The sequence below is a fragment of the Humulus lupulus genome, chromosome 1, assembly GCF_963169125.1.
Source record: "Humulus lupulus chromosome 1, drHumLupu1.1, whole genome shotgun sequence".
NCBI lineage: Eukaryota > Viridiplantae > Streptophyta > Magnoliopsida > Rosales > Cannabaceae > Humulus > Humulus lupulus.
This window is the reverse complement of record NC_084793.1, coordinates 279,267,546-279,294,580: the sequence shown is the minus strand read 5'-3', so window position 1 is coordinate 279,294,580 and position 27,035 is coordinate 279,267,546. Positions and strand designations below refer to the sequence as shown.

Here is a 27,035-nt window from a genome sequence, read left to right as displayed (position 1 = left end):
TTCAATTTTAGAAACATGTTCTAGGTTATCTTATATTAATTTGTTTAATATAAGATCTACATGAAAATAAACAAGATCTTATATAAGTTTTCCCAATAGTTTAATGCTTGCTATGTGTTAAAATTTGTCACAGATATGTAGAAGATTTGCATATAGATTGAATTCTTTTTATCTTGATAAAGAATTGAGATTGTTTTTGATAACCCACTATTAAGATAGAATTAGAAGATTGAATTGTGTTGAAATAGTTAAATTGACAAGTGAATTAATTGATGAAATTAATACCCTAGGTCTTTATTTTTTTTAATTGCTCATTATAATTGCTTTGTTTACTTTAGTTGTTATTATTAGATTAATTAATTAATTTGAATTTTGATAGTCAAATAGAAACCAAGAGTAAATTTTTGGTAATTGATTAGTAGTCTCTGTGGGACGATCATGTTCTTACAGAAATTATTAATTGTCACAACCACGTATACTTGCGTGCGTTATTTTATTGATCAATGACCACTCATTCCTTCCTTTCAAAATTCAAATGTTCAAATAAAAAAAATTATTAAAGAAAAGAAATCAAGGATAATAAATAACAACACACTAAGTAAAATAAGCCATGAATAAATTCTTTCAAGCAATTCTTTCAATTCGTAGATTGTTGTGCAGTTGATGAGGCTGAAGACTGAAATTTGACAGAGGATGAGGCTGACCCAGCACTAGTAGGATCATCGGTCATCTCTAAAAATATTATTAATATAAACGATAAATATTAGATTATAAAACATTCACACACTTAAAATAAATATTTATAAGTTATAAGTTGCAAGTTGCAAGTTAGACCATGAAAATCCAAATAAAATGTAATAAATTACCTGACTCAAGAAACTCTGATTTTTGAAGCACTTCTTCTTCATCCATATAGTCTCAAACAATGATGGGTTGATGTGATCTGCTCCACCAGTTATTGAGACAAATTAATGCTTCGACCATCCTTGGGCTTAGTTGTAGCGTCCTCCTAATCAAGGATCGTTACACTGCGTATTTAAAATAGTGCTAGACTTGCTAAACGAGTCATTTGGCCATAACCGTGTAACTAAACATGATTAATGGTTTATGGTTAAATTTTTTGGTGAAAAGGTATAACTGTTTCACTAAAACGTTTACTTCCATACATGGGATCCCAAACTAACATTTAAAAATTTAATTACAATTGAAAAGTTACAAACAACCAACCTAAGCAGCAAAATAGGGTTTGACCCTAGTTCCTTTGAGAAATCCCAGCCATGGTGGTCGAGCAGCCACATATGTACACATCGTCACCAAAGCTCTCCGACTCATGGATGGCCCAACTTCATTTTCCCCTTACCTGCACCACATAGAACCCGTGAGCCAAGGTTCAGCAAGAAAACTTAATCATGCTCATAAGCAGTTAATAACATGTTTCCAAATCATATTAAGCATGCCTAGCAGTAATAACCTACTCATGCATGCATACCATTCATATAAATGACTACAACGTCAAATGGGGATAGTTGCCCTAATTAAATGATTAATAAATCATACCGGGGCCCATTGCCAAAAATACATGATTAATTAATCATAAAGGGACTCAGCAACCTAAGATATGGGAATAATGAGTCACCATGGGGCCCTTTGCCCTATCCTTTGTATAACCAGTCTTGGAGCTGGCCCAATGTACTTGGCGCTGAATTTTCCATGACCAATGGGTCGGTCAAGCGTATGATGCGCTCTTGATTAGGCGTAACCATATCGACCAGCGCTCAGCTCGCTATTGCCACCCTTGACTTAAAAGTCAATGTTTTCGACCAATGCTCAGCATGCTAATGTCGTTCTTAACTTATAAGTCAAGTTCCGAGCCCAGCCCTGGGATATGGGCATAAAAAGTCACCCCGGGGCCCATTCCTCTATCCTCTGTATAACCAGCCTTGGAGTTGGCCTAGCATACCTAGCGCTGAATTTTCCACGACCAATGGGTTGGTTAGTGTATGATGCGCTCCTGATTAGGCATAACCATATCAACCAGCGCTTAGCGCGCTATTGTCGCCCTTAACTAATAAGTCAATGCTTTCGACCAGCGCTCAGCACACTATTGTCGTTCATGACTTATAAGTAAAGTCTTTTCAATCAGATAATGCAGACAAGCATATATCATATAACAAATATCAAAATACAGAGCATTTAGCATGCTTAATCAACGATCATAAGCATAATCATAATCATGCACCTTCTTAGAGGCCCAAGCCCTGATCAAATCTATATTCAACATTTGGGCCAAGCCCTAATCACGTACATCACATATTGGGTGCAATTTTCTTACCTCAGGTTTGAGTGTAATGTATGATAAGAACGACCCTCGAGTACGATCCTAGTTCTGAGACCCTAGTGATAACCTAGTCACAACCAAGTATAGAATCCCATCAATAACGAGCAGATAAAGGGTCTCAGACCAATTCTTAGCCGCGGGAACATCTAATTATACTAAACTAGGTAGTAGAATTGATCCCGGGTCCTTAGGTTTGAGTTCCCGCACTCAAAACCTATTTTGGCCAAAAAAAAACCTCTATTTGCGCTGCGGCGCCCCTCAATTATGGTCGTGATGCCCCATAATTAGAGCCGCGGTTCTACCCAAACAGAGAGCCTAGCCCAAATTTCTCTGGATTTGGGTTGCGACACAGTTCCTCAAGCGTCGCGGCACCATAGCGGTTCAGAGAACCACCCAGGCCCCTGGGTTTATCAAGGCTGCGACACCCAAGAACAGGGTCGTGGCGCGACCCCGCGAACCCAGTTTTCACTGAGCCAAATCCTCCAAAACTCTCCCCAAAACAGTACCAAACCCATAATTCAATTCCAAAACATCGCCAATACTTCCTAGGCAACATAACTCAACTTACAAATGGATTAAAAACTCACCGAAACCATAAAACTCAATCAAAGCTTAATAAACTTAAGGAAACAAAACTAAGAAACTTAAAGCTTAGATTACCTCTGATTAAGTTGTTTTCCAGCTAAATCCCCTAGCTATAAAGCTTTTAATCTTCCCTAGAATCGTTGTGACTCTAACCTTGCTTGAATCCGAGCTTTAAAACTCGAGTTTCCTTCGAAATCGCTAAAGAGCTGAAATGAGATAACGGAAGAGAGAACGAGATAGGTTTCTAACTGATACAATTATGAGAGGTTACTTAGGGTTCAAGTAACCTTAAGCAAATCCCAAGGCTCGGGATACCCAAAAACGTCCCCGAGGGCAAAATGGTCAAAATTCCCAGAATTCCCTCCTAATCTCACCAACTTCGAATATATCCTAAAATATTTAATCACATTACCTAATATCCCGGTAATGTACTAAATACCCACAATACCCCTTGACTCATCCCGAGTCAAGTATTGGTCCTGTTGTGACTTTCTCGCTAGCTTGCTCCCTAGGATCGCCTCGTGCCGAGTAACCCAAATATAGCCACATAATGATGTGGTCTCACACATATATCACATATATGCACATATACTCCAAATATACTCGTAACGGGCCAAATTACAAAAAATTCCCTTTTAATCAGAAATGGGCCCACATGCATATTTAATACACCTAAACATGCATATCTAGTCATATTATAATATAACTCACGTAATCATATAATGACACACATATATATCACATAAACACATAATTTTCCATATTACCCCCCTAATCAAGGCCCTAAGCCTTATCAGGTGATTTGGGACGCTACATTAGTGAGCTTCTAAAAGGATCTAAAATTCGACCTCCTATAGAAAATGCTGCCTCAGAAGCAATGGTGGTAATCGGTATAGCTAACACATCACGAGACATGAGTGATAAGATCTTGTACTTGCACCCACTACTAGCCCACCATCCCAAAACATTAAAATTATCACTTGGTTGCTCAGGTTCCTCTTCCAAATATTTATCGACCTCATTTTTTTTCATTCCATCATCCTTGTCCAATCTCCGTGCCACAAACTCATCATGAAAATTACGTGACTTCTTGGCAGTAGATCGACCACTAACATGCATGACGAACATGGATGAAGCACTAACAATAAACTGGGATTATAGATGAGTCATAAATGTCGATGGATGAAGACTTTATGTTGTCTCATTATATTGATCAAACATTGCCCGTATTGTCTGCTCTACCCTTTTCACCATCTCTTTGCACGTCATCTCATCAAAAGTAGCACTAAAGCAGTGACTGAGATACTCAAGCTTATATCTTGGGTCAAGGACCAAGGCAATTAGAAGTGCCTTATTACAATTCTTAAGCTTTCCCCAACACTTGTCATACTTTAGTTTCATGCTCATTGCCATTGTCCTCAATAATTTGTTCTCATCATCGTCAACTGCTAAGTCATACAACTCTTGTTGCATAATGCAGATCTTAATGAAGTACTTATTAGCAGTAACATAAGTAGACCCACTAAACTTTAATGTTATTTCGTAAAAAGTTTCCAAAAACCTTTAAAATACTAGAGCATTATCCCAATCAACATCAATGGGGGCCCCTTCTTTGGTTTTCCATCTTTTTCAACCACATCAAAATATTTCATATAATTAGCATCTAATTGCATCCTGTCAAATGCCTTCTGAAATTTCATTGCACAATTGAGCATCAGATATGTGGAGTTTCACCTTTTGGGACATCTAAACACAGAAGCCCTTTACATTCAATCATTTCCTCCATCACACGCTCTTTAAATTTTAGCCTAGAAGGAGAAGACCTAACAAACCTCACAACATTTCTAATTGCTGCAATTGACCCATGTTTTTCCTTCAACCATTCAGTGACAATGAGGTTCACTATATGAGCGCAACACCTTATCTGTAAAAACTTTCCATCCAAAATTAGTCCCTTCTCTTTCTCTTTGAACTTCATCTTCAAGTATCTAATGGAAACATCATTAGAGGAAGCATTGTCTACCGTAATGGTAAACAACTTATAGATGCCTCATTCTAAAAGACATAACTCGATCTCATTGCCAATGGTTTCCCCTTTATGATTTACCACTTGGAAAAAATTGATAATTATTTTTTGATACTCCCAAGCATTGTCAATCCAATGAGCAGTGATGACCATGTAATTCAAATTTTGAATGGAAGTCTAAATATCGGTAGTAATCGATATCCTGTCACGACTCATAATATTTTTCAATGTCACCTTCTCCTCCTTATATAACTTCAATACATCCCTAGAAACAGTCATTCGAGAAGGGATCTCAAACCTAGGTTGGAGTGTTCTGACAAATCTTTTGAACCCTTCACCCTCGACATGTTTAAATGACAACTCATCCAACACAATATATTGTGTGAGGGCTACTCTACAAGCTTCTTTGTTATAAACTACCGCTACTAAGCTTGTTTCCCCCTCTTTCCATCCCTTTACACGCTAAAAGCTTAAAGTCTTTTGTTTCTGCTCATCAATCTTAAACAGACTTAGCTCGCATACTTTCTTAAAATGGTTCCACAAATGACTAGTTCCATGTTTTCTAATGTCACACAAGAAGTCATACCCACAATAATTACATATACACTTGGGGGGAGGAGGCTCTTCATTAGGATCTGGGGAGGGTGGATGAGGATCTTCCTTAGTAAAATGGTCCCAAACAGATGACCATTTTCCCTTTGTTTTCCTAGTAGGGATGAGAGGTCTACTTCTCTTTCTAGCCCTAGTTTTTATACCCTTTTCAATAGGAGTAGGAGGAGTAGGATTTTCAGTCTGAGTGAGAGGTGGTTGATCTTGATCATTTATCAGAGGAAGAGTTTCATCTACCTCATCAATATCCATTACCTAATACAACAAATTTAAGAAGAATCTAATCAACAGAGCAGCACATAAGCCTATAATCAACTACAATAGAGCAACTTACAAGCCTATAATCCACTACATCAAAGTAGCACACAAGCCTATAATCCATTACAACATAGCAACACACAAGCCTATAATCCACTACAATAAGGCAGCACACAACAATGAACAAACCTAATATCCAGTATCCATGACAACAGGGAGCACACATTCAAACAAGCCTATATATTATAATCCAATATAACAAAGATAATAGATTTACCTCAAGCTTCAAAGTAGAAACAATGACTTTACTTTAGACTAATCTGATTTCGCTCCAATCTGTAAATAAAAAAAATAATTGTCAATTTCTTAATAACTTTTAGGCAAATTTCTAACATAAGTAATCGTCATTAAAATTTGATCTCTAAAGCTTCTTTTATTAATTAATTAGTTATTAAATTTTGATCTCTAAAGCTTCTTTTATAATTAATTAGTTAATTAATATTTATCATTAATTTTTTAAATATATTTTGATATTGGGGTCAATAGAAGTTGTTACTTAGCTCTCAAATTTATGTAGCTGTCTACTCTATTATTGGTATATAATGGTACACAGAACAATTAAGCAAACATAAATATGAGGTCATTATTAAGCAATAGTTGGTAAAGGTAATTATAACAATTAATAATATTTTTTAGTTAAATTTGACATTGTTGTTATTAACTAATTAATTAATTTACTTTCTTTTATATAAAAATAATTATTGATAGTTTGGCTTACCTATTTAGTAATTAAACAAACTACAATTACATGTAAATAATTAAAAGAAGGTGTGTTCACTGAGTATAGGAGGAGGTGGTCGGCTAGCTGGTGGCTGCGCCAGTGGTGGTGCTATGGCTGTGGGAGGAGGTCTCCATTGGGTCGATGTGCTCCCTGAGTATGGGAGGAGGTGGTTGGTGGCTGGCTGCGCAGCTGCACCTACAGGGTCTGCTGCAGCGATGGGAGGAGGTGGTTGTGGTGGGTCTTGCCCATGCGTGAGAAAGAAGGTCACTGGAGTGATGGTGGCGATGAAGCCGTGAGGGAGGGAGGGAAGGATGATCGGTTCGGTCTGCCTCAGCCGTGTCGTGACGTCTGTGTGTGTGGGTGGATTGGAGAGAGGTTGCGCCCGTGCGTGAGTGAGAGAGAAAGAGAAGAAAGTGTTTTATTTTGTAGGGTTTCAGATTTTATTTAAAAAAAATAAACTTGGTCGGGTTCGAGTGTAACCCGAACCCATGCATGCTAAAATTTAGAATCTGACCAGACACATGTCGGGTTCGGATCGGATTAGGCCCGAAATGAATGAGTTTTCTGAAAAACTGGGTTCTCGGGGTTCGGGTCGAGCGGGTTTTGCAGGTTTTCAGATTTTGCGGGTTTTCAGATTTTGCGTGTCAAATGATTACCCTTACTACGAACCTTCTCTCTTCTCCAAACTCTCTAGATCTCATGTGCTAAGAACATTTAGAGAGCCTAAATAATCAACCTGTGAATCCTACGTGCCCACACACGTCCTTGTTAGAGGAACAACTTGGAAGACTAGGGTGTGAGTCTTTATTGGATAGGAAGATCATTGATTATACTAAAAGACTCAAGAAATCTTGATAGGCTCCAATAGATAATCTCTTTTTCTTTGTATGTGTTGATTTAATGTATAAATATATGTATTGATCCTCGCTGTTATTAATAATTTTTTAAAATCCCCTTCCCCACCTTCTGTTGCGTCCATAATTTTATTCTAGTTAATACCAACATAATGTATCTAAATAGGTGGTGTAAGTTCACTTTCCCCCAATAGGATCCTCAACATAAGAACAAAGCAAACAACTATTCTAAAACAGACTATTATGATATTGTAGCAATTTTTTACATGTCGTGTATTAGGTTTTATCAAGATTTTACGATATTGTAACTATCATTTACGCAACTAGTCTTATACTAGGTTTTTATCAAGATTTCTCTTGTACTAGTTTTGCTTCAGTTTTGTTATACTCATAGAGACATAAAATGATTAAAATAGACTGTACATTCACAAAACTCATTTAGCCACAGAATTGATAACTTCACTAAAAAAACAAAAACAAAATTACACACAATATATTGTAAAAAAAAAAAAATCAAAAGCGGGTTGCACATTGAAACAAATCTAATACAATGGCTTATCAATTTTTTTAGAAAAAAATAATATTCAAATATCTTCGATTTAGACACTAAACGAGCATTCTTCAATGAATTTTTACAATTAGATTTAACATTTTTTCACCACTCCACTAACTTCATTCAACAATCAGTCATTTTGATTTCTTTGGAATCCCTTTCTCCTTTGACAACAAGGACGCCTTACACTTCAAACTTTGATGGAAACCTTCTGAGACAACAATGGCTGCCTCCTTCAAAGTTGGAGAAGCAAATCTCAAATGGGTCGCTGTTATTTTAGGGAAAAACGTAATAGACGAAAACAAAGGTAAAAAGCTTGAAAAACCCAGAGAATGAAGCTGCATGATGATAAAAATAGCCCAAAACCCCATAAGTTGATTGGCTGACAGGAAAAAACAAGAAAAAAATTGATAAATTGACTGAGAAAAAGGGATGAGAATGAGGGGAGCATACATAAAAAGAACGATGGAGAGAAAGAATAAGAAGAGAGAGAATGGTTCATGAAATTACGTTTTTAATTTATTTATTTTTTAAATGAAACATATAATCTCTTCTATATAAAAAGTGTGTAGATAGCAAATTTTTTTTGTTTTAACGGTTTTTTTTCCCGTTAACTTTAACGGAATATTCCTATATTTAACGGTAAATTGTAAACATGACTTAAACTTAAATAAAATTAAATAAAAAAATAATTAAACAAAATAAAATAAGATTTTACAATGATAATTATTTAAAAATAATAAAACCATACGTTTTATAAAAACATAAACTTAAACAAAAAATAATTAATTAATTAAAATAGGATATTTTTAATATATTTTATGATAATTTAAATAATTAAATCATATTTATTTAAAAATAAAAAAAGACATACATATCATATTTTTATCTTATAAATTTGTGTGATAGTTTATTTTTTATCAAATGATTAAAGCTCTTTTTCTTCATCAAATTCCCCAAAGGACATTGCGAGATACATTAGAAACTAAAAATAGTTGATGCATGTATACTACTGTCTATACTATGACTTTTTCTTTTCTTATTTTATTTCTATTATTAATTTCCTTTTAAATGTTATTGTAATGTAAATATATGTCATGTAGTCATGTAAATATATATCTATTTCAATGTTGTGTTTAGATGTCATATATGTAGAGATTATTGATATAGATATTTATTATAATTATTCTATTATATATATTTTTTATAAAAAAAGCGGTGAACAAGTTTTTATTAAAATTATAGACAATGTTTACAACTTTAAAACTAAACAAACGTGCATTGAACGTTGCTTCTACCTAGTACAATAAAATATCCGTACATTTGAAATAGAAAATCATATATAAAAAAAGATACCGTATTCTTAGATTTTTTTTAAACATTTACAGTAATAGATGCAATTTTCTCAACAAAAAAAATATGATTGAACTATATATATCGCTAAAAAAATATTTATGTTGAATTATGTACATATACCATAAGTAAAAAAACATACACCATGATGTTGACACAATTTTTCAACATCGAATGATTTTTAGGATAGATTAATAGAATTTGTGTTTAAGAATATGAAAGATGAATAATGGAGAAAGAAATTGAAATATAAAAATGTCTTTTTCGGGTTTGGCCTAATAATTGATCTATGTCCATCAATCACTTTTATTACTGTTTAAGCTTAAGAAATATAGAATCAGGTGATCCATAACCACTTTTTTCATTGTCAATTAGATTTGATTATATAGAGTATTCTCAATACAAACAGGGATTTTTTTCTTTTCATAATGACCTATCCTCTCTCTATTTATAGGAGGGTTATTATTGAGTTTTATGCTCTTATAAAACCATGTCGGACATGTAACACGATTTTAGATTGTCAATAAAAGAAGTAGAAATCATTTAGTTTGACAATTGTGTTGCTTGTTTGATTTATTACATGATTATTTGAATAATACAAACATTTATAAAATCTTGAACATATAAATAATTACAATTATAGTGACTAGGTCACAGTGAATTATAATTGTAATTATATGTTCAAAAGAACGAGTCCTAAGATTAAGTCGGTGCATTGGATTTTCACTGATCTGGTAGTCTACAATATGATATACTTACACATTCAAGGTGTGATGTCTTATCCAAGGCATTGACTAGGTAGATAAGATTAGATGTATTTTGTTACATTGGACTGGACCGATATTGATTATTGATAAGATAAGTCAGTATCGTTATTATCTAATCTAATCATATCACAACGTTGACCATAAGTCAATTCAATCTTAATTCCAAGTGAATAATATTTTGCTAATTGTATTATACAATTCTTTTGATTTGTTCGTTACTAGCTTACCCTATGGACTAGTTCATACTTACATATTGAAGATTTGGTAGTATAATTGAGTGGGAATATTTATCATAGACATGAAATCTATAGCTTCTATTTAAGAAGTGAAACGATAATATCCTTATAGCTTGGTTCAAGTGTTAAATGATAGAGTGCTCATTTTTGTAATTAAGTTTACAGAAATATCATTTGCAAGGAACTTAGTAAGGGTTAAGGATAAAATACCAATGAGGTAAAACGGTAATTTGCACCCGTCTCATTAGTAGATCATCTATAGAGGATTGAATGGCGGTTATGGTTATAACAATGGTTAACGTATTTACATTTGGTGTAAAGCGTTCTATGAATTCAAGGGTGCAATTCTGAGTCTATAGTGGAGTCACGATGAATTAATAAGTTAGTGTGTTTATTTGTTATAAATAAACTCACGCTAATTTATTGGAGCTTGAGTTCATGGATCCATGGTCGCTACGTCATCTCTTATCAAAATGAACCTAGTAGTCTTAAATAATTAATTATAAAAATATCATATTGACTAGTTCAATGAAAATAAATAATGTTAAATTATTTATTCATATTTTTTGAGAAAAAAAATAGAAGAAAATTTAGGGATTTTATTGCAAAGTCTCAAAAAGAGAGTATTATAGTCAATTGGGATAATTGTTAATATTGATAGATTGATATTAATATTAATAAAATGGAGTAAATAAATGTCAAAATTATAATTGGTTAATTTTGACAAGTATTTAATTAATTATAATTATTAAATAATTAAATTAAAATAGAAAACTAAAGCATATTTTATGTCCTAGCTAATTTCCTATATATACTAGTTTTATAGAATACATTAGGTAAGATGAATTTGACAAGGTAAAATTTACTACTAATATTCAATACCTAGCCGCCCACTCTCTCTTAATTTTCTCTCTAGGAATTCTCTTCCCATGTGTTGAGACTTATCCACACAAACACTAGGTTGTTTTAGAGAAAAACTTGGAAGACTGTGGTCTTATTTCAAAGATGTTTGGATTCCTTGCAATACCTAGCATTCAACAAGGACAAAATGTTAGGGAATCCAAATGGTGTAGTCATTGTTCTGCTATGCATCTCGTAAGTACTTTAATGATTCTATTATTGTATTTACGAATATCTATATGAAAATCACTTCTATGCATGTATTTATGTTTTCTACTATATGATATTTTGTGCAATAGGGAGCATGCATATAGACTTATATAAATGAGATCCTACAATTGACTTGAGAGCAAAAGTTGCTAGTTTATATGTTTATATACATATACATGGTTTTTTGACATGTTAGATATGTTAATTGAATTGTAGCATAATTGTTTGCATGTTGATGTTTTATGTATGTGTGATACTAATATAATATTATTTATGATTTTTGTTTGTTTATAATTGTTTATGTGTGTGTTTATTTTGTTGTATAAAACTCATAAACTTCATACATAAAATCAAAGTTTAAATATTGCACAAAAAAAAAAAAAATTGAAATTTTTTGTTTAGCCTATAAAAATATATATAAATGCATATATGTTTAAGTATTATTATTTTTAAAGTTATACATATATATATATAACATAGTATATATATTTATATATATATATTATATACGTTAAAAAAAAGGGAAAGGCTCACGTTAATGTGTTCTTTTTGTTTTTGAGAAATATATTCTTCTATAGGGGCTTCACTTTAAGCCCTACTGGTAGGGCTCTCAGTGTTTCTCGACCTGTGAATAATTTTCGGCGTGACTTTTTTTATGACCGTGTATATTGTAGTTATTTAGAGCATCCTGCAAATTTTCAGAAAATTCCGAATAGTTTACAGTACCAAAAACTAGGTTCAAACATGTTGTTTTCCACTCGTATAAAAAAAATTAGTCACGCGTGCAACAACATGTTTGAACCTAGTTTTCAGTATTGTAAACTATTCGGAATTTTCTGAAAATTTGCAGGATGCTCTAAATAGCTACAATATACACGGTCATAAAAAAAATCGCGCTGAAAACTGTTCACGGGTTGAGAACACTGAGAGCCCTACCGGTAGGGCTTAAAATGAAGTCCCTATAGGAGAATTCCCCTATATATATATATTAGTTAGCGTATTTATATACATGAAGGTAAAAAAAAAAAATTATTTTGGATTTGTACATTTAATTTTTTAATAAATTATATATTTTTGTGCAAGTAAATCTTTTTTTTTTTTATAATTTATTTTCTAAAAGAGAATAATAATATATTTTTTTTAAAAATGGAAACAATTGAATTAGTTTTTAATTTAGTTAATATTTTAAGATGGATTGAATTGAGATTAATTGTGATTAATTAATTGATTGATTTCATGAAATTGATTGATTAATTTTTTTTAGCTATTTATTTATTTGGGTAATAAATGTGTACATGCATAAATTAGTAACATGCCATATAGATTATTAGATTGTATGCTAGACCCTTCCTATTAATTAACATGTCATGCATCATTATAATTATCATTTTTGCAAATTTGTGCATAAATGATGAGTTTATAGTGATGGCCCATTATTTTAGATAATGGGAAAAATATCAAATAAAACAGGTCATAATCTTAATAGGTTTTATTTGGGCCCAATTGAACATGTAAAGTTTAAATTCCTTTCTTGAATGTGGTTCCACTTGTGAATGCTCATTTGCCTTGCATTAGTAGATTGAGCCTAATCAATTGAATAATAGTTAATAAAATGAAGGTTCAAATTTCTGTCTTTTTGGAGCCTTAGTAATGGGTATGACATACTGAACTCAACTCTTCTCTATGCAAGCTCGAATTTTTAAGGCTCATTTATCTAAGTTGGACTTAATTGTATTAGGTTAATCTTTTAGTTGGACCTGGGAATTGATTATAAATACATTAATTCTAATTTTTGGATTAATTTTCAATGGTAATTTTAGAATTAATAGGAAAATTATGAACTATGATTTATTGATTATTTTAATAATTTGGAAAACCGAAGTTGGTAATTTTCAAAAGAATAAAATACTAAAAGATTTGATAATGAGTTTTAAAATTTGAATATGATCTCCACTGTTGATTTAACAAGGTTAGAGTTTAGTGGGGCCACGTAGCGCTTTGATTTCGTCTACCTACGGAAAGTGTTCACTGGACTTCTAAACATGGCTAATTTTTTTAGGATAGATGATTATAGATGGACCTTCTATAGACTCATCCCAACGGTGACTATAGGAATTAAATCTATAATAATCGAAACCGTGGATCAAACTCATAAAGTAAGAAATATTTGTGAGTCTCGCCTACCGAGACACATGGGTTTTCGTTACTTTGATCGAATGGATATGTAGTTAATACAAGTCAGGGACGTTTATTAATTGAGATGTTTCCCTATTTAACTAAGTGAATATTTGTGACTCTCACCTATCGGGACATGTGAGTTCTAGGCTAGTTAAAGTACCTAAAAAATAGAAGAGAAGAGTTTTAGTATTTTTCTTATCTTAAAACATTTTGTATGTTATGCTATTTCTAAAAATTTGATGAATAAATGTTTTTCAAGCAATGCGTTAATTTCTACTTAGTCGATAATCGTAGCTCTAGACTTCACACCACATACACTTTCTAATCTCTAAAAGGTTACTCTATGATGAGAACCTCACGAAATGTTTGTCCAACATCAATATGTTGTTGATTGTGGACAACATCGAGTTCGTGATAATTAAAGATATTTTTATTTTTCCTATACAACGATCACCAAATCCTTCAAGGAGGATTGCTGATGGTGGACTGAGCAAAGGAAAGAAGGATAATACTACCAAACATGCTCAATGAGAAGTTGCCTTAAGCTTCTTCTTCGAAGAGCAAACGAGGAAGAAATTCAAACAAAAGGAACTAGAAGTCCACTGGCAAGGCACCAAATGATGCAAAGCATCTTGGAGAATGTCCTGATTATAAGTACACTAAAGGGAAGTGTTTCCAACTGCAACAAGACTGGGAATTGGGGCAAGATTTCCCGGTACTCAAGGCATATGGAACCCAAGATAATGAAAAAATTTCTTGGATGCATGTGATTTTAGAGGATGATTATTCTATTTTAGATCGTTGAATTAGAATCTACTAAATAAGCATATACCTTTTTACAACTTTTTAGTATTAGGAAAGCCGTGAAGGATGAAAAGCTAAAGCTTGGAGTCCGATAAGGGTTGCTCGTATTGGCCCATCCATAGCAGTCATATCCATTTTATTAAGCTATTCAGTAGTTCCTTTTGGATCGTATCAAACAAGACAAAATGATAAGCTTGAATGAATTTTGGAAATAAAGCTATTGTTTTAAGACAATATTTATTTGATTCCAAATTTCAGTGGAAATTTTAATTTCAGTTTTCTTTATTATATCAATAACAATTTTTAGTTGCTTTCACAAGTAATACAATCCTATTTCTTTAAATGGATGTGAATTGTAGGGTGGATGATGGAAAACAGGCTATACCTATTGCAACCAAACGAACCCTATGTACTAAATAATGAGTTGTTTAGGATAGCTAAACCTAGGACCGTTAAAAGACAAAAGTTCAATAATTTTAGAAATGACGTACCTTTGACATCTTCGCTTTGGTCATATTTGCTATGATAGAATTCCAAGACTAACAAAGGTTGAGCATTTGAGGGAACTCTCCTAGGGTGACATATTGGTTTGTGAATCTAGTCTCGATGGCAAAATGACAAAGCGTCCATTCTCTGTGATAGGAGAAAGGGTCAAAGAACCACTAGGACTAGAATATTCAGATGTCTGGGGACAAATGAATGTTCAAGCGAGGGGTGGTTATGAGTATTTTGTCACCTTCATTGACAATTGCTCTAGAGACTCATGTAAGTACCTAAAGCATATGAATTATGAGAATTTGTTAAGAAGTTCAAAGGATTCATTGCTATTGCTTTAAAACCAAATTAGGTAAAACATTAATGATCTGATAGGGGTGGATGATATTTGGATAGTCAGAACCAAGATCATTTAATTGAACTTGGAGAATTGTCTAAAGAAACTGCCCCAGGAACTCCGCAACAGAACGGTGTTGCTAAGCAGTGTGAATCGCGCGTTAATGAAAATGTGTATTCTATGATAAGCTATTCAACTATATCGACTTCTTACCCAGATCTTTTCTGGAGACATACTACCTAGACCGCATGAGACATTTTTTAAATGTTGTGTCATCTCAAAGTTGTCTCAAAGACACCACTAGAATTATGGAATGGTTGTGAACCTGGTTTACGTCATTATGGAATTTGGGGTGTCTTGCCCATGTCCAGAGGAAAAAGGTAGGAAAGCTAGAAAGCAAACTGAGGTTTGCTTGTTTGTTGGTTATCCTAAAGGAACTCAGGGTGGCTATTTTTAAAGTCCAGTAGACAAGAAAGTATTTGACTCTACAAACACTGCTTTTTTGGATAACAACTACATAATGAATTTCAAGCCTTGTAGCAAAATAGTATTATATGAAAAAAAAAGATAAACTATTGTTCCATCCTCACTGACGCAAGTCGATGGAAACATAGTAGATTTTGAAACCACTAATCAAGTTTTTATGACTGCATCGCAAGAGCATTGAAACACCATCGATGCAAAATTGATGGTGTTTCGATATTCTTGCGATGCAATCATGAAAACTTATTTTTTTGGCCAAAACAATACTTTTTCGATGCAAAATTGATGTAATTTTGATGCTCTTGCGATGCAATCATAAAACTTGATTTTTGGCCAAAACGATGCTTTTTCGATGCAAAATCGATGGTGTTTCGATGCTTTTGCTATGTAATCATGAAAACTTTTTTTTTTTGCCAAAACGATGCTTTTTCGATGCAAAATTGATGGTGTTTTGATGTTTTTGCGATACAATCATAAAAAATTGATTTTTGGCCAAAATAATGCTTTTTCGATGCAATTTAGATGCTCTGCATTGAAATTTGACGAAAACTTTGGAGGTTCATATTTTTTTCACTCAAATGTCTGCTTTAGATGTTTTTTTTTTTATTTTGCTATTTTTTCGAGATTTACAAGATTAGAATGAAAGCGAGAGTGAGACAATAAGAGACGTTAGAGAGAGAGTTCGGACTGAGAGAGAAAAATAATGTTTGAATGTTAGGGGTATTTTTGTCCAAAAAATTAAAATTATCATATATTTAAAATAATAACTTATATTAATATATTAAAAAATTTCACTAAATTATATACATAGAGCATGAAATTTCCTGTACAATTCGTGAAGTCCTCAGGCAACGCAGGACGTGCACCTGACTCGTATATTGGGCCTTGACAAATTCCGTTGTCGTGAGCTTGGTAGATTGGATAGGCCCAGCCCAACGCCACTAACGCCATAATAGGCTCACAGGGGGGATAGGCCCACAAAGCCCACATCAGATCCAATTATTTGGTGTGAAAACCCCACCAACAGAAATAGCACATTAACAGAGTCAACTATGCTAGCATGGAGGTCCTTTTACCTTTTCTACCTTTTTTTTTCCCCTTGTTTTTATAATGTCATCATTTATTAATACCACAAGTACATCAGTTGTACGAAACCCATAAATAAATAAAAATTAATGATAGTAAACTCCAAATAAGAATGAGAGCTGAGCTCCTTAAGTTAAGCCAAATGCAAAGTTCACTTCTTGAGCAGTAGATTAGATATGACCAAACATATCAATTGTTTTGTGTAATACTAACAGTTATTCAAACTCTATCTCTCTAGTTCTATAGAGCCGAAGCTAGGAATCGTACGATTTTAAGCCCATACTTCCTTCATTCCTTGCCCAAATAATGAAATACAAGTCATTGTAGTACAATGGTATAAGATCTTTTTTTTAATCATAATAAAATTCTAGGGCATAATTCACAAACAAAAAGGAAACAAGAACAAAAACAAAAAGTTCAAACGTAGTTAATGAAAACGGAAAGAAAAATACACAAGGCAGAATAAAGCATCAAGATATGAAGATGATTTAGAGTTGAAAATAATAATAATAATAATAATAATAATAATAATAAAAAAATAAAAAATAATAATAATAATCGAAAAAAGAGGAGATGTGTGTGAGAGGGAGACCGAGCGTAGTGTACTACATGTTATTTCTCTTTCTCAGAGCGAGAGATTTAGATATGGCGTGATTAGGTGGGACTGCTCAGACCAAAGTCTACAAGAAATCTCCAAAAGTGAGTCTCACTCACACAAACACACACAAAAAAAAAAAAACCACAGCTGTAATTTCATGTCTTTTAGAGGCCACCTGTACTTGAAATGGTGTTAGTTTTATTTATTTATTTATTGGTTAATATGTAATTTTGGGTACTCCTTGTCTTTAATCTCAACCCGGTTGCTGTTTCTGGGGTCAGCTGGGTTTTGGCTTGTAATAAAAATATTTGTCAAGTTATTTTTGGGCTCATTGAACGAGGAGGTAGAGACTACAGAGGGTGAGCTTATTCCTTTTGAGAGGCACCTTCTTTTCCTACCCCCACACCTGCATTTTCTCATTTGTCCTTCTACGTTCCATCACCTCAAAATCTCACTGAAAAGAAAACGAGTTATAAGAGAGAGAGAGAGAGGGAAAGAAAAGAAACAAAGAAAGAAATTTGATATATATTATGTTGTCATTCCGTTACTGCTGAAACCTCACCTCACCTCACCTCTATCTTCTCTCTTATTTACTTACACAAAACACATTTCTTTTCTCCCACTTAAATTGGCAAACTTGTCCCTCCATAAACCATTTATCTCTACCCCTTTTGTTCTTTCACATCTTTCTTCACTAATTTGCAATTTCACTAAAACCACTTTCACTTTTTACTCACTGAAATGGGTTGTGAACTGAGTGTCATATGGAGCAGCAGCAGCAGCAGCCGCAGAATTTGTTATTTCGTCGTCTGTTTTCTGTTTCTCTCATTTCTAAGCTCTACCCAATTGAGATTCATGGCTCATGGTAAGTGGGTCGGTCTTAAACATTCAAATAAAGCAACAAATTTGATGTTATTTCACAACACTAAACTCTCTCTTGTTCATAAAAATAATTCTCTTTTGCAGCCAGGGTAATTCCCAAAGAGAAAAACCTTTCCCGTTCCCATTCCCAGGTGAGAATCCAACCCACCCTCTAGATTCCTCGTTTGTTCTCTCTCTTTAATTATTATTTTTTGAATTGAAAGAAAAATACATGTTTGTTGTGCTTGTAAACAAGGATAGACAGTAAGTGAAGACAAAGTCATGGTAAGAGCAAGAATTGGTTCGAGGCCTCCGAGGTGTGAGAGAAGATGTAGTTCGTGTGGACACTGCGAAGCTATTCAGGTTCCAACAAATCCACAAGTGAAATCTGGTACTTCCAAAAGATCATTCAATAAGGTTTCCAACACCCAATACGCAAGAGGCGATGACAACAACTCTAACTACAAGCCCATGAGTTGGAAATGCAAATGTGGCAACTTCATTTTCAACCCATAATAATGATCATCATCAACTCATTTTCATACCAATTTTTGTATTTTTCTTCACTGTAAATAGCATTATTATAGCTTCTAAATAAGTTTTTATTTCTTTCTTGTTCGTTTTCCGGTATCTTTCGATCCCCATTTTGATCATCCAAAAAGAATATTTTGGATTCTGCTTTCTGCTTGTACTGAAGTTATAGTTACTTGAAGATTTTGAACTGAGCAAGGTTCCAGTCCCTCTGGACTTTCATCTTCCAATTATTCGACTCTTGTATGTATGTACTTAAGCTATTGATAATTACACTGAAAATGATTATAACATAGATTATAGGTTTTATATTAGTCTGACTACACATAATAGTCTTTTTCTTGGTAAAATACAGGGATACAATATATCACAGCATTGACGTAATTTTCTTTTTATTTTAAAGTTTCTGAGACTGAACGGCAGAGAAAAAACGCTAGCGTTCACTTTCCAAGAAGCAGAATATGGAGATTCATATAACGTAAAGGTATATTAAGCAGAAAATAGAAGAAGAAAAAAATAAACTTTTTAATATTAATGTAAGTACTGTTTATCCCTCACTGCAGCCTGATCTGATCTGGTTGCCTCGACTGCCATTTCTGAATTTTTCCACATGTCCATGTCTAGAAATTTATAGACTTGTATAATGTATCAGCCCATCCATTTTGTATTATTTGCTATTAAATGTATACTTTATAGTCCATTATTATTATCTAAAGACTAAAGTTTTTTTTTTCTCAAAAAAAAAAGCAGGAAATTTTAAAATAAATAATAGATAAAACAAAGTGAATAAGGCAATTTCACTGTTGACTTGTTTCCTTTGGTCAAATGTCAATATCATGAAGAGAAAGAAGATAAGATATAAAATGAAAATTTTGAGCCTAAGAAATCTGAAAAGCCTGCAATAGCTATCTATATATTTTTAAAAATATTAGTATTATTATTAATGTTTGATGGATGTAAATGAAAAGACACAGAAACAAAACAATATGATTAATTTAGATCAACGTTCGATCTGTGAAATTTTGTGTAACATTCAGTCGAAATATTAATATTTGATGGGATTTTTCATGGGCACGTCCCACTATGTTAATTAAGTAAGTAAATCATCTCATCTTTCTCTCTTTTTCTAGTTCTGATTTTCTCGGAAAATCCATACTTATACCTAGTCATTACTACGTCACACCATATTTTCATCAAACCTTTCGAAGTGACTCTACAAGAATGACCATAATCCACAATTAGGAATATCATCATCCAAACTAGTATCTAATAATTAACTCTCAGTCCTGACTATATAGATGTACCCCACAAATATATATATAACAAAAACTAAAGCCCTCTAGCTAGTTATAGCTCTTGAATGACAACCGAGAGAGAGAGAGAGAGAGAGAGAGAGAGAGAACATAAAGTTACAGCTTCTTACTTGTGAGCACATGAACATAAAGTTACAGCTTCTTACTTGTGAGAAGAGCCAAAGAATTTGGTAAAATTTTGTGGGGTGAGAAAAAAATTGATATATTTAATTTTGAGCCAAAGATGGGTAGTTGCAGGGAGTGCTTTCTTCTTGGAGCAGTGTAAGTTGCTACTTTTGCTCAACGATTTGATGTGGTAAACATAACAAGACGAGGCAAATCAGTACTGGAAATAGGCACATCATTCCTAATATTATTTGCTCAGAAGGGTCTCTTTTTCTTATTTATTTCTTAGAGCTGGTACTGTTCTCTTCTGTACTGCTACAAACAACTCTGGTACTGTTCTCTTTTTCTTATTTATATATCATATTCATATATAATATTATATCGCCGCTTGTCAATGTCCATAACAATTTTTTTAATCCTATATTCTCCTCTTGATTAATTTTGGCTTTTAAAGAAAGGCTTTCAATTAATATCACAAGAAACAAGAAAAGGCATTTTCAGAAAGTACCAAACAAATATCCATTTATTTTATGCAATATAACTTATTAAGTCGACCTTTTATTTATTTATTGAAGTAACACCTGAAAAAATACCATAATATTATATACAAAAATATCATGTTTCAGAGATCATTCTTGGTCATTTCAAATTTTATTCCAATGTACTTTGTACAAGGAAATCTACTTGTAATAAAAACATCTAGAATTTGATATGTCTTGAATTTGAAAATAAAATAGAAAGATAAGGAACTATTTTTAAATAGTAATCAATTAAAAAATTAAGAGAAATTTTTATAAATATGGTTATTTTAAAATTAATATATAAAAATATGGCTTTACCATATTACTAATTTTGTCTAAATAAAGTTCTAAAAGGCCATATATTGCCATATAATATATGTCCTTTTAAACAATTAAGTTTGAGAATTTATAACTTAGTTATGTAAAAACTTGTGGCTTATTTGTTAATTTATACATTTATATGGAAATTTAAAAGACATATGTTGACTCGTTTTTTCGTTAACTCGTCTAACACCCAAAGAATAATATTGAGAAAAATTTTAAGAGCTAAATAAAGTATAAAAAATGTGTCTAGTGTCCAGAAATAATGGATAGAGAGAGTTTTATAGTGGTTCAGCCCCAAAAAGGTGGCCTATATCTACTTAGTCACTGCCATTGATCTTGCAAGTCATGGATTACATTTCTATTTAGCTTTTAGCTATTTGACTCCATTGAAGATGGAAAGAACTCTCTCTATGAAAAGTTGTTGCCCCTTCTCTCCTCTCTCTTCTCCTCTTATTTATATTGAAGAGTTAGGGTTACATTTGAGTTTGGGTTTAAGTTATTGGGCTTGGCCCAAAAATTATACAAAGTTACTATTGACGAGACTCTAGGCATGATCTTGGCTGATGGGTAGTGATACTCCAAAAATGGATATAACAATTCCCCCTAAGTCAGTCTTCATGTTTGCATAAGGCTGACTTATCGTTTAAACTCTATTCAGGTTTCTCTTCACGAGGACCAGACCTTTAGGCCTTGGACGTATCATTATTTGACTTCATCGATCTTTTAATAGTGATTCTGGTGTGCATAGCCTCACGAGTTGTCTTATAAGCCATTCGAGATGCTTCAGATTGAGCATAGAAAATAGTGATAGTAAAAAGATCTGAGCTGCTTGCAGACCTTAGCCAATTCTTATGCTTGAAAATCCAAGTGACTCAAGGAGACAAATTCATCGTGAGTGGTTCCAAAGACCTCCAAGAACCAAACAAAATGAATGCCCAAGGTTCTGAGGACCTCTAGGAACCAAGCAAGAAGAATGCTTCAGGTTCCGAGGACCTCTAAGAACCAAGAAAAATGAATGCTCCAGGTTCTGAGGTTCACTAGGAACCGAGAAAGATGAATGCTCTAGGTTCCGAGGACCTCTAGGAACCAAGCAAGAAGAATGCTTAAGGTTCCGAGGAACTCAAGGAACCGAGCATGAGGAATGCTCAAAGGTTCTGAGATTCTCAAAGAACCTAGCAAGATGAATGCTCCAGGTTCCGAGGTTCTCTAGAAACCAAGCAAGATGAATGCTTCAGGTTCTGAGGACCTATAGGAACCAAGCAAGAAGAATGCTTAAGGTTCTGAGGATCTCAAGGGACCGAGCAAGAGGAATGCTCAAAGGTTCCGAGGTTCTCTAGGAACTGAGCAAGAGGAATGCTCAAAGGTTATGAGGTTCTCTAGGAACCGAGCAAGATGAATGCTCCAGGTTCCGAGGGCCTCTACAGAACCAAACAAGAAGAATGCTCAAGGTTCTGAGGACCTCAAGGAACTGAGCAAGATGAATGCTCCAGGTTCTGAGGGTGTAACGACCCAAAATCACTAATAAGGCTTAAGGGCCTTGATTAGTGTGCCGGGAGGGCACAAATGGTTTATGTGTGAATTAAACAGTTTAATGCATGATTATGTGTTAAACATGCCTGTATGATTATATGAATATATGAAATGCATGTGGGCCCCACTTGGTTGCTAGGGGCATATTTGTAATTTTAGCCCGTTGAGGGCATAAATGTGATATTTGTTATACCGTGATTGATACCACGTGTGAGTGGTGATATAATTGTGATGCACGACCCGAGACGGTCCTAGGGAGCCGTCTAGCTAGAAAGTCACAACGAGGTCAAATACCCGGCTTGGGAGGAGCTTAAGGGTATTTTGGGAATATTATAAAATGTTCGGGAATTATAGGGTAGCAGTTAGTAATTTAGTAATGGTTTAGACATATCAGGGATTTTTAGGAATACTTGAGGACTTAACGGGATTTGAGTGAAATGACTAAATTGCCCTTGGAAGCACCTAAGGATTTAAATAAGCTCAAGGGTATTTTGGACCTTTTGTATATAAGGGGATTTTGATCTATAAGGCAGATGATTCTAGGGGCATGTAGAAGGGAATTAGAAGGAAATAACCAGAAGGAAAACTTTCAGTTTTTTTCTCTTCCTCTCCCAAACGGTTTTCCCTCTCCCTCTCTAAGGTGTTGGTTTTGGAGGATTTTTAAGCACAAACTCAGGAGCATAAAGGGTTTAGCTAGGATCAAAGGTAAGTCTTAATCCAATTCTTGATGAATTCTTTATGAAAGTATTGAATTAGTGAGTTGAGTTGTGTTTTGTTTTTTGGGTCATTGAAATGAAGATTTGGTGAGGTTCAACTTGGGAATCAAGAGAATTAAGTTTGGAATTTGATTGGGAAGCAGCTCAAGGTCGAAATTCAACTTGAGGTAAGGGTTTCATGCATCTTTGAGTTTAATCTGGTTTGGTTTAAGTTTTTGAAAGGGTGGTTTAAGTTTTTGTGAATTTTGAGCCATTAGGTGATTCTTGGGTTTGATTGTGTGATTGGGTTTGTTGTTGTAATTTCTGAGTTACTATACTGTTTATCTGGGGTTTTAGGTTGAGTTGGGACTTGGGTGTACCTTGGGGTTGATTTGGAAGAGTTTTGGCTCAGGAAAAATGCTGGGAAAAGCCCAGTTTTCTAGGTTCACGTATGAGCGTCGCGGCCCTGTTCTTCCGTGCAGCGGCACTAGGTTGAAGCAGGAGTTGGGGACCATTATGGGAACCGCGGCCCCCATAGGGCTGTGCCGCGGCGCTAGGCTAAATTCAAGAAACAGAAATTTGATTTTTTAGGGTGTTGGCTCAGGGGGTCGGGGGACGCTTCTGCTACCTTGTGTGGGGACACGGGAGGTCCCGAGAGCACGGGATTGGTTTCAGGAGATGATTATGAATTGGTTAGTAATGAGAGTGCAATGTATGTATGTTGTGACTAGGTTTTCGGTGAGGCTCAAGTTAGAGGACCGCGCTTGGGATTTCTGTGCTCAAGAAGCTCGGTACATAGGTAAGAAAACTGCACCCGGTTGTGAATTTATAATGGGATTAAGGGTTCCCTGTTTTAAATGCTTTATGAAGGATGATATTATGCCATATAAATAATAAACGAACGGCCTAAGAGTGCCAGAGTTTACGTTGGCGCACAGGGCGCGGCTCAGCCATTGGTAGTTGAGGAAAGCTTATTATTCACTGAGCTCCGTTTAAGTGGACCGGAGTCAATGGGGTAAACAGAGGGCGCGACCTAAGGGCGTCGACCTTGATTATTATGTGAATTGATTATTATTATTGATTGATGAATTTGTTATGTTGAATAGCTGAGTGTTTGTTTGTTGATTCTCTGGTTATGTCTATGGACTATGTGATTAATGTGGTATACTAAGTATATGAACATGCTTTAAAGATTATTCAATCGTTATTATTGTTTGTGCTATAACGTTATATTTTCTTGCTGGGCCTTGGCTCACAGGTGCTACGTGGTGCAGGTAAAGGCAAGGGCAAGCTTGATCAGCCCTGAATCGGAGAGCTCTGAGGGCAGAATGTACATGATCAGCTGCTCAGCCGCCACGGTTGAGGAAGAACTAGGAACGGGAGGACCATAGATGTCTATTTTTCCCTTAGAGTGGCTAGCAGTGGATTGTACTCTGGAAATTTTGTAAACTGACTTTCAAACACTGTTTCTTTTGGGATCCCTTGTGTAAAACGTTTAATTATATGAAATGTATATTTTATTACCAAAACCTTTTAACCTTAGTTCATTAGTGATGTCAGTGACACGTTTTTAACTAAATAACTTGATTAGTAAGTCCCGCACCTTTATAAATACACAGTGTAACGGTCTTGGCTACCCAGGGCATTACAGAGGGCCTCTAGGAACCAAACAAAAAGAATGCTTAAGGTTTTGAGGACCTCAAGGAACTGAGCGAGATGAATGCTCAAAGGTTCCAAGATTCTCTACGAATCGAGCAAGATGAATGCTCCAGGTTCCGAGGTTCTCCAGGTTCCGAGCAAGATGAATGCTCAAAGGTTCCGGGGACCTCTAGGAACCAAGCAAAAATAATGCTCAAGGTTTCGAGGACCTCAAGGAACCGAGCAAGATGAATGCTCAAAGGTTCCGAGGTTCTCTACGAACTGAGCAAGATGAATACTCCAGGTTCCAAGGTTCTCCAAGAACCGAACAAGATGAATTCTCAAAGTTTCTGAGGACCTCTAGGAACCAAGAAAAATGAATGCTCAAGGTTCCGAGGACCTCAAGGAACGAAGCAAGATGAATGCTCAAAGGTTCCGAGGTTCTCTACGAACCGAGCAAGCAAGATGAATGCTCCAGGTTCTAAGATTCTCTAGGAACCGAGCAAGATGAATGCTTAAAGGTTCTGAGGACCTCTAGGAACCAATCAAAATGAATGCTCAAAGTTCTGAGGAGCTCTAGGAACCAAACAAGAAGAATGCTCCAGGTTCCAATGACATCTAGGAACCAAGGAAAATGAATGCTCCAGGTTTCGAGGTTCTCTAGGAACCGAGCAAGATGAATGCTCCAGTTTCCGAGGACCTCTAGGAACCAAGAAAAATGAAAGCTCAAGGTTTTGAGGACCTCTAGGAACTAAGCAAGAAGAATGCTCAAAGGTTCTGAGGTTCTCAAGGAACCGAGCAAGATGATGCTCCAGGTTCCGAGATTCTCCAATTAAGTGTTTATACCTAGCTTGTATTTTAACACTTATCCTTTGTATTTAACCAATCATAACAATCCCCCACTTGGTTAAATACAAGCCTCAACCTCTAGTTTAAACAGTGTTGGTGCATAAAGTTAAGTGTCTTTCGACTTGAACTTTATCTTAGTGAAAATATCGAAATCATTGGTAGCTTAAAATCTTGAACCAAGTATTCCTTATGATAAAATCGATGATATCTCACACACCTCCACTAGATCCATTTTCCCACTTTCTAACTTATCACTCATATGGCCATGTGCTCACCCCTTCATGTACTTTCCGGGGAGAAACTCCAACTCCCATGAGAGGCGGCACCACCTCTAAGTTCACTTAGGTGAAGTTCTTACAACATCTTTGCTACCTTTATAGATGCTTGTTTCACTCAATTGAACTTCATTAAAAGCCCTAGGCTTAACCCTAATTCGGTAGCAACCAACACTAACCATCTCAAATGGAACTCACCATAAGTTTTAGTGTTGAAACTATTCACTTATCAATGACTTGTTCTTACCCATTGAACTTTTTCCCTTTATTTATATAAGTTTGGAGTTGGGTTGCCCTCATTGGTGAATCTATTATTCTAAGAGTTCCAGTGCCATCCCTTTTGAAGTGGAACTTACTAACCTTCTCACAAGATGTTTTGTAAATGGATTTGCTAAGTTCTCACTTGTCTGAACATATGAGATTGATATGATTCTGTCTTGAATCAATTGTCTCACATATTTATGTCTTAGACTAATATGTTTAGACTTTCCATTATACACACTATTATATGCTCTAGCAAGTGCGGATTGGCTATCACAATGTAATGAAATTTTTGATACCATATCCGCAGTAAAAGGGATATCCAACATGAGATCCCTAAGCCACTCTACCTCTTTGTCGGTTGTCGCTAAAGCTATAAACTCTGCTTCCATGGTTGAGTGTGATATACAAGTTTGTTTCTTGGAGCCCTGTAACGTACCAAAATTGCTAATAAGGCTTAGTGCCTTGATTAGCGTGTCAGGAGGGAAATAATTTCTTTAATTATGTTATTATGTAGATTAAATGATTATGTGATTAGAAATGCATGTGTTAGGTGAATTAAATATGTATGTGGGCCCATTTCGGTTAATTGGGGCATAATTGCAATTTTGGCCCATTGAGGGCATAAATGTGAATTATATGTGTGCTGTGCTTGAGACCACGAGATTGTGGTGACATATT

At 34.6% G+C, this 27,035-nt stretch overlaps 1 protein-coding gene across 1 annotated transcript; it reads left to right on the top strand.

The window, feature by feature from the left end:
* The first annotated feature begins 17,713 nt into the window (after positions 1-17,713).
* LOC133807154 (EPIDERMAL PATTERNING FACTOR-like protein 2) lies at positions 17,714-19,076 on the top strand. The gene is made up of 3 exons (XM_062245324.1): positions 17,714-18,316; positions 18,418-18,464; positions 18,574-19,076. Exons 1-3 carry the CDS (start codon positions 18,193-18,195, stop codon positions 18,826-18,828), a joined length of 426 nt encoding a protein of 141 aa, XP_062101308.1. The 5' UTR covers positions 17,714-18,192; the 3' UTR covers positions 18,829-19,076.
* The last annotated feature ends 7,959 nt before the right edge of the window (positions 19,077-27,035 follow it).

Coding starts and splice junctions, on each gene's coding strand:
- LOC133807154 (XM_062245324.1), top strand. CDS start 18,193: ATGGGTTGTGAACTGAGTGTCATATGGAGCAGCAGCAGCAGCAGCCGC. Junction 18,317..18,417: donor ATTGAGATTCATGGCTCATG/GTAAGTGGGTCG, acceptor TCTCTTTTGCAG/CCAGGGTAATTCCCAAAGAG. Junction 18,465..18,573: donor TTTCCCGTTCCCATTCCCAG/GTGAGAATCCAA, acceptor AAACAAGGATAG/ACAGTAAGTGAAGACAAAGT.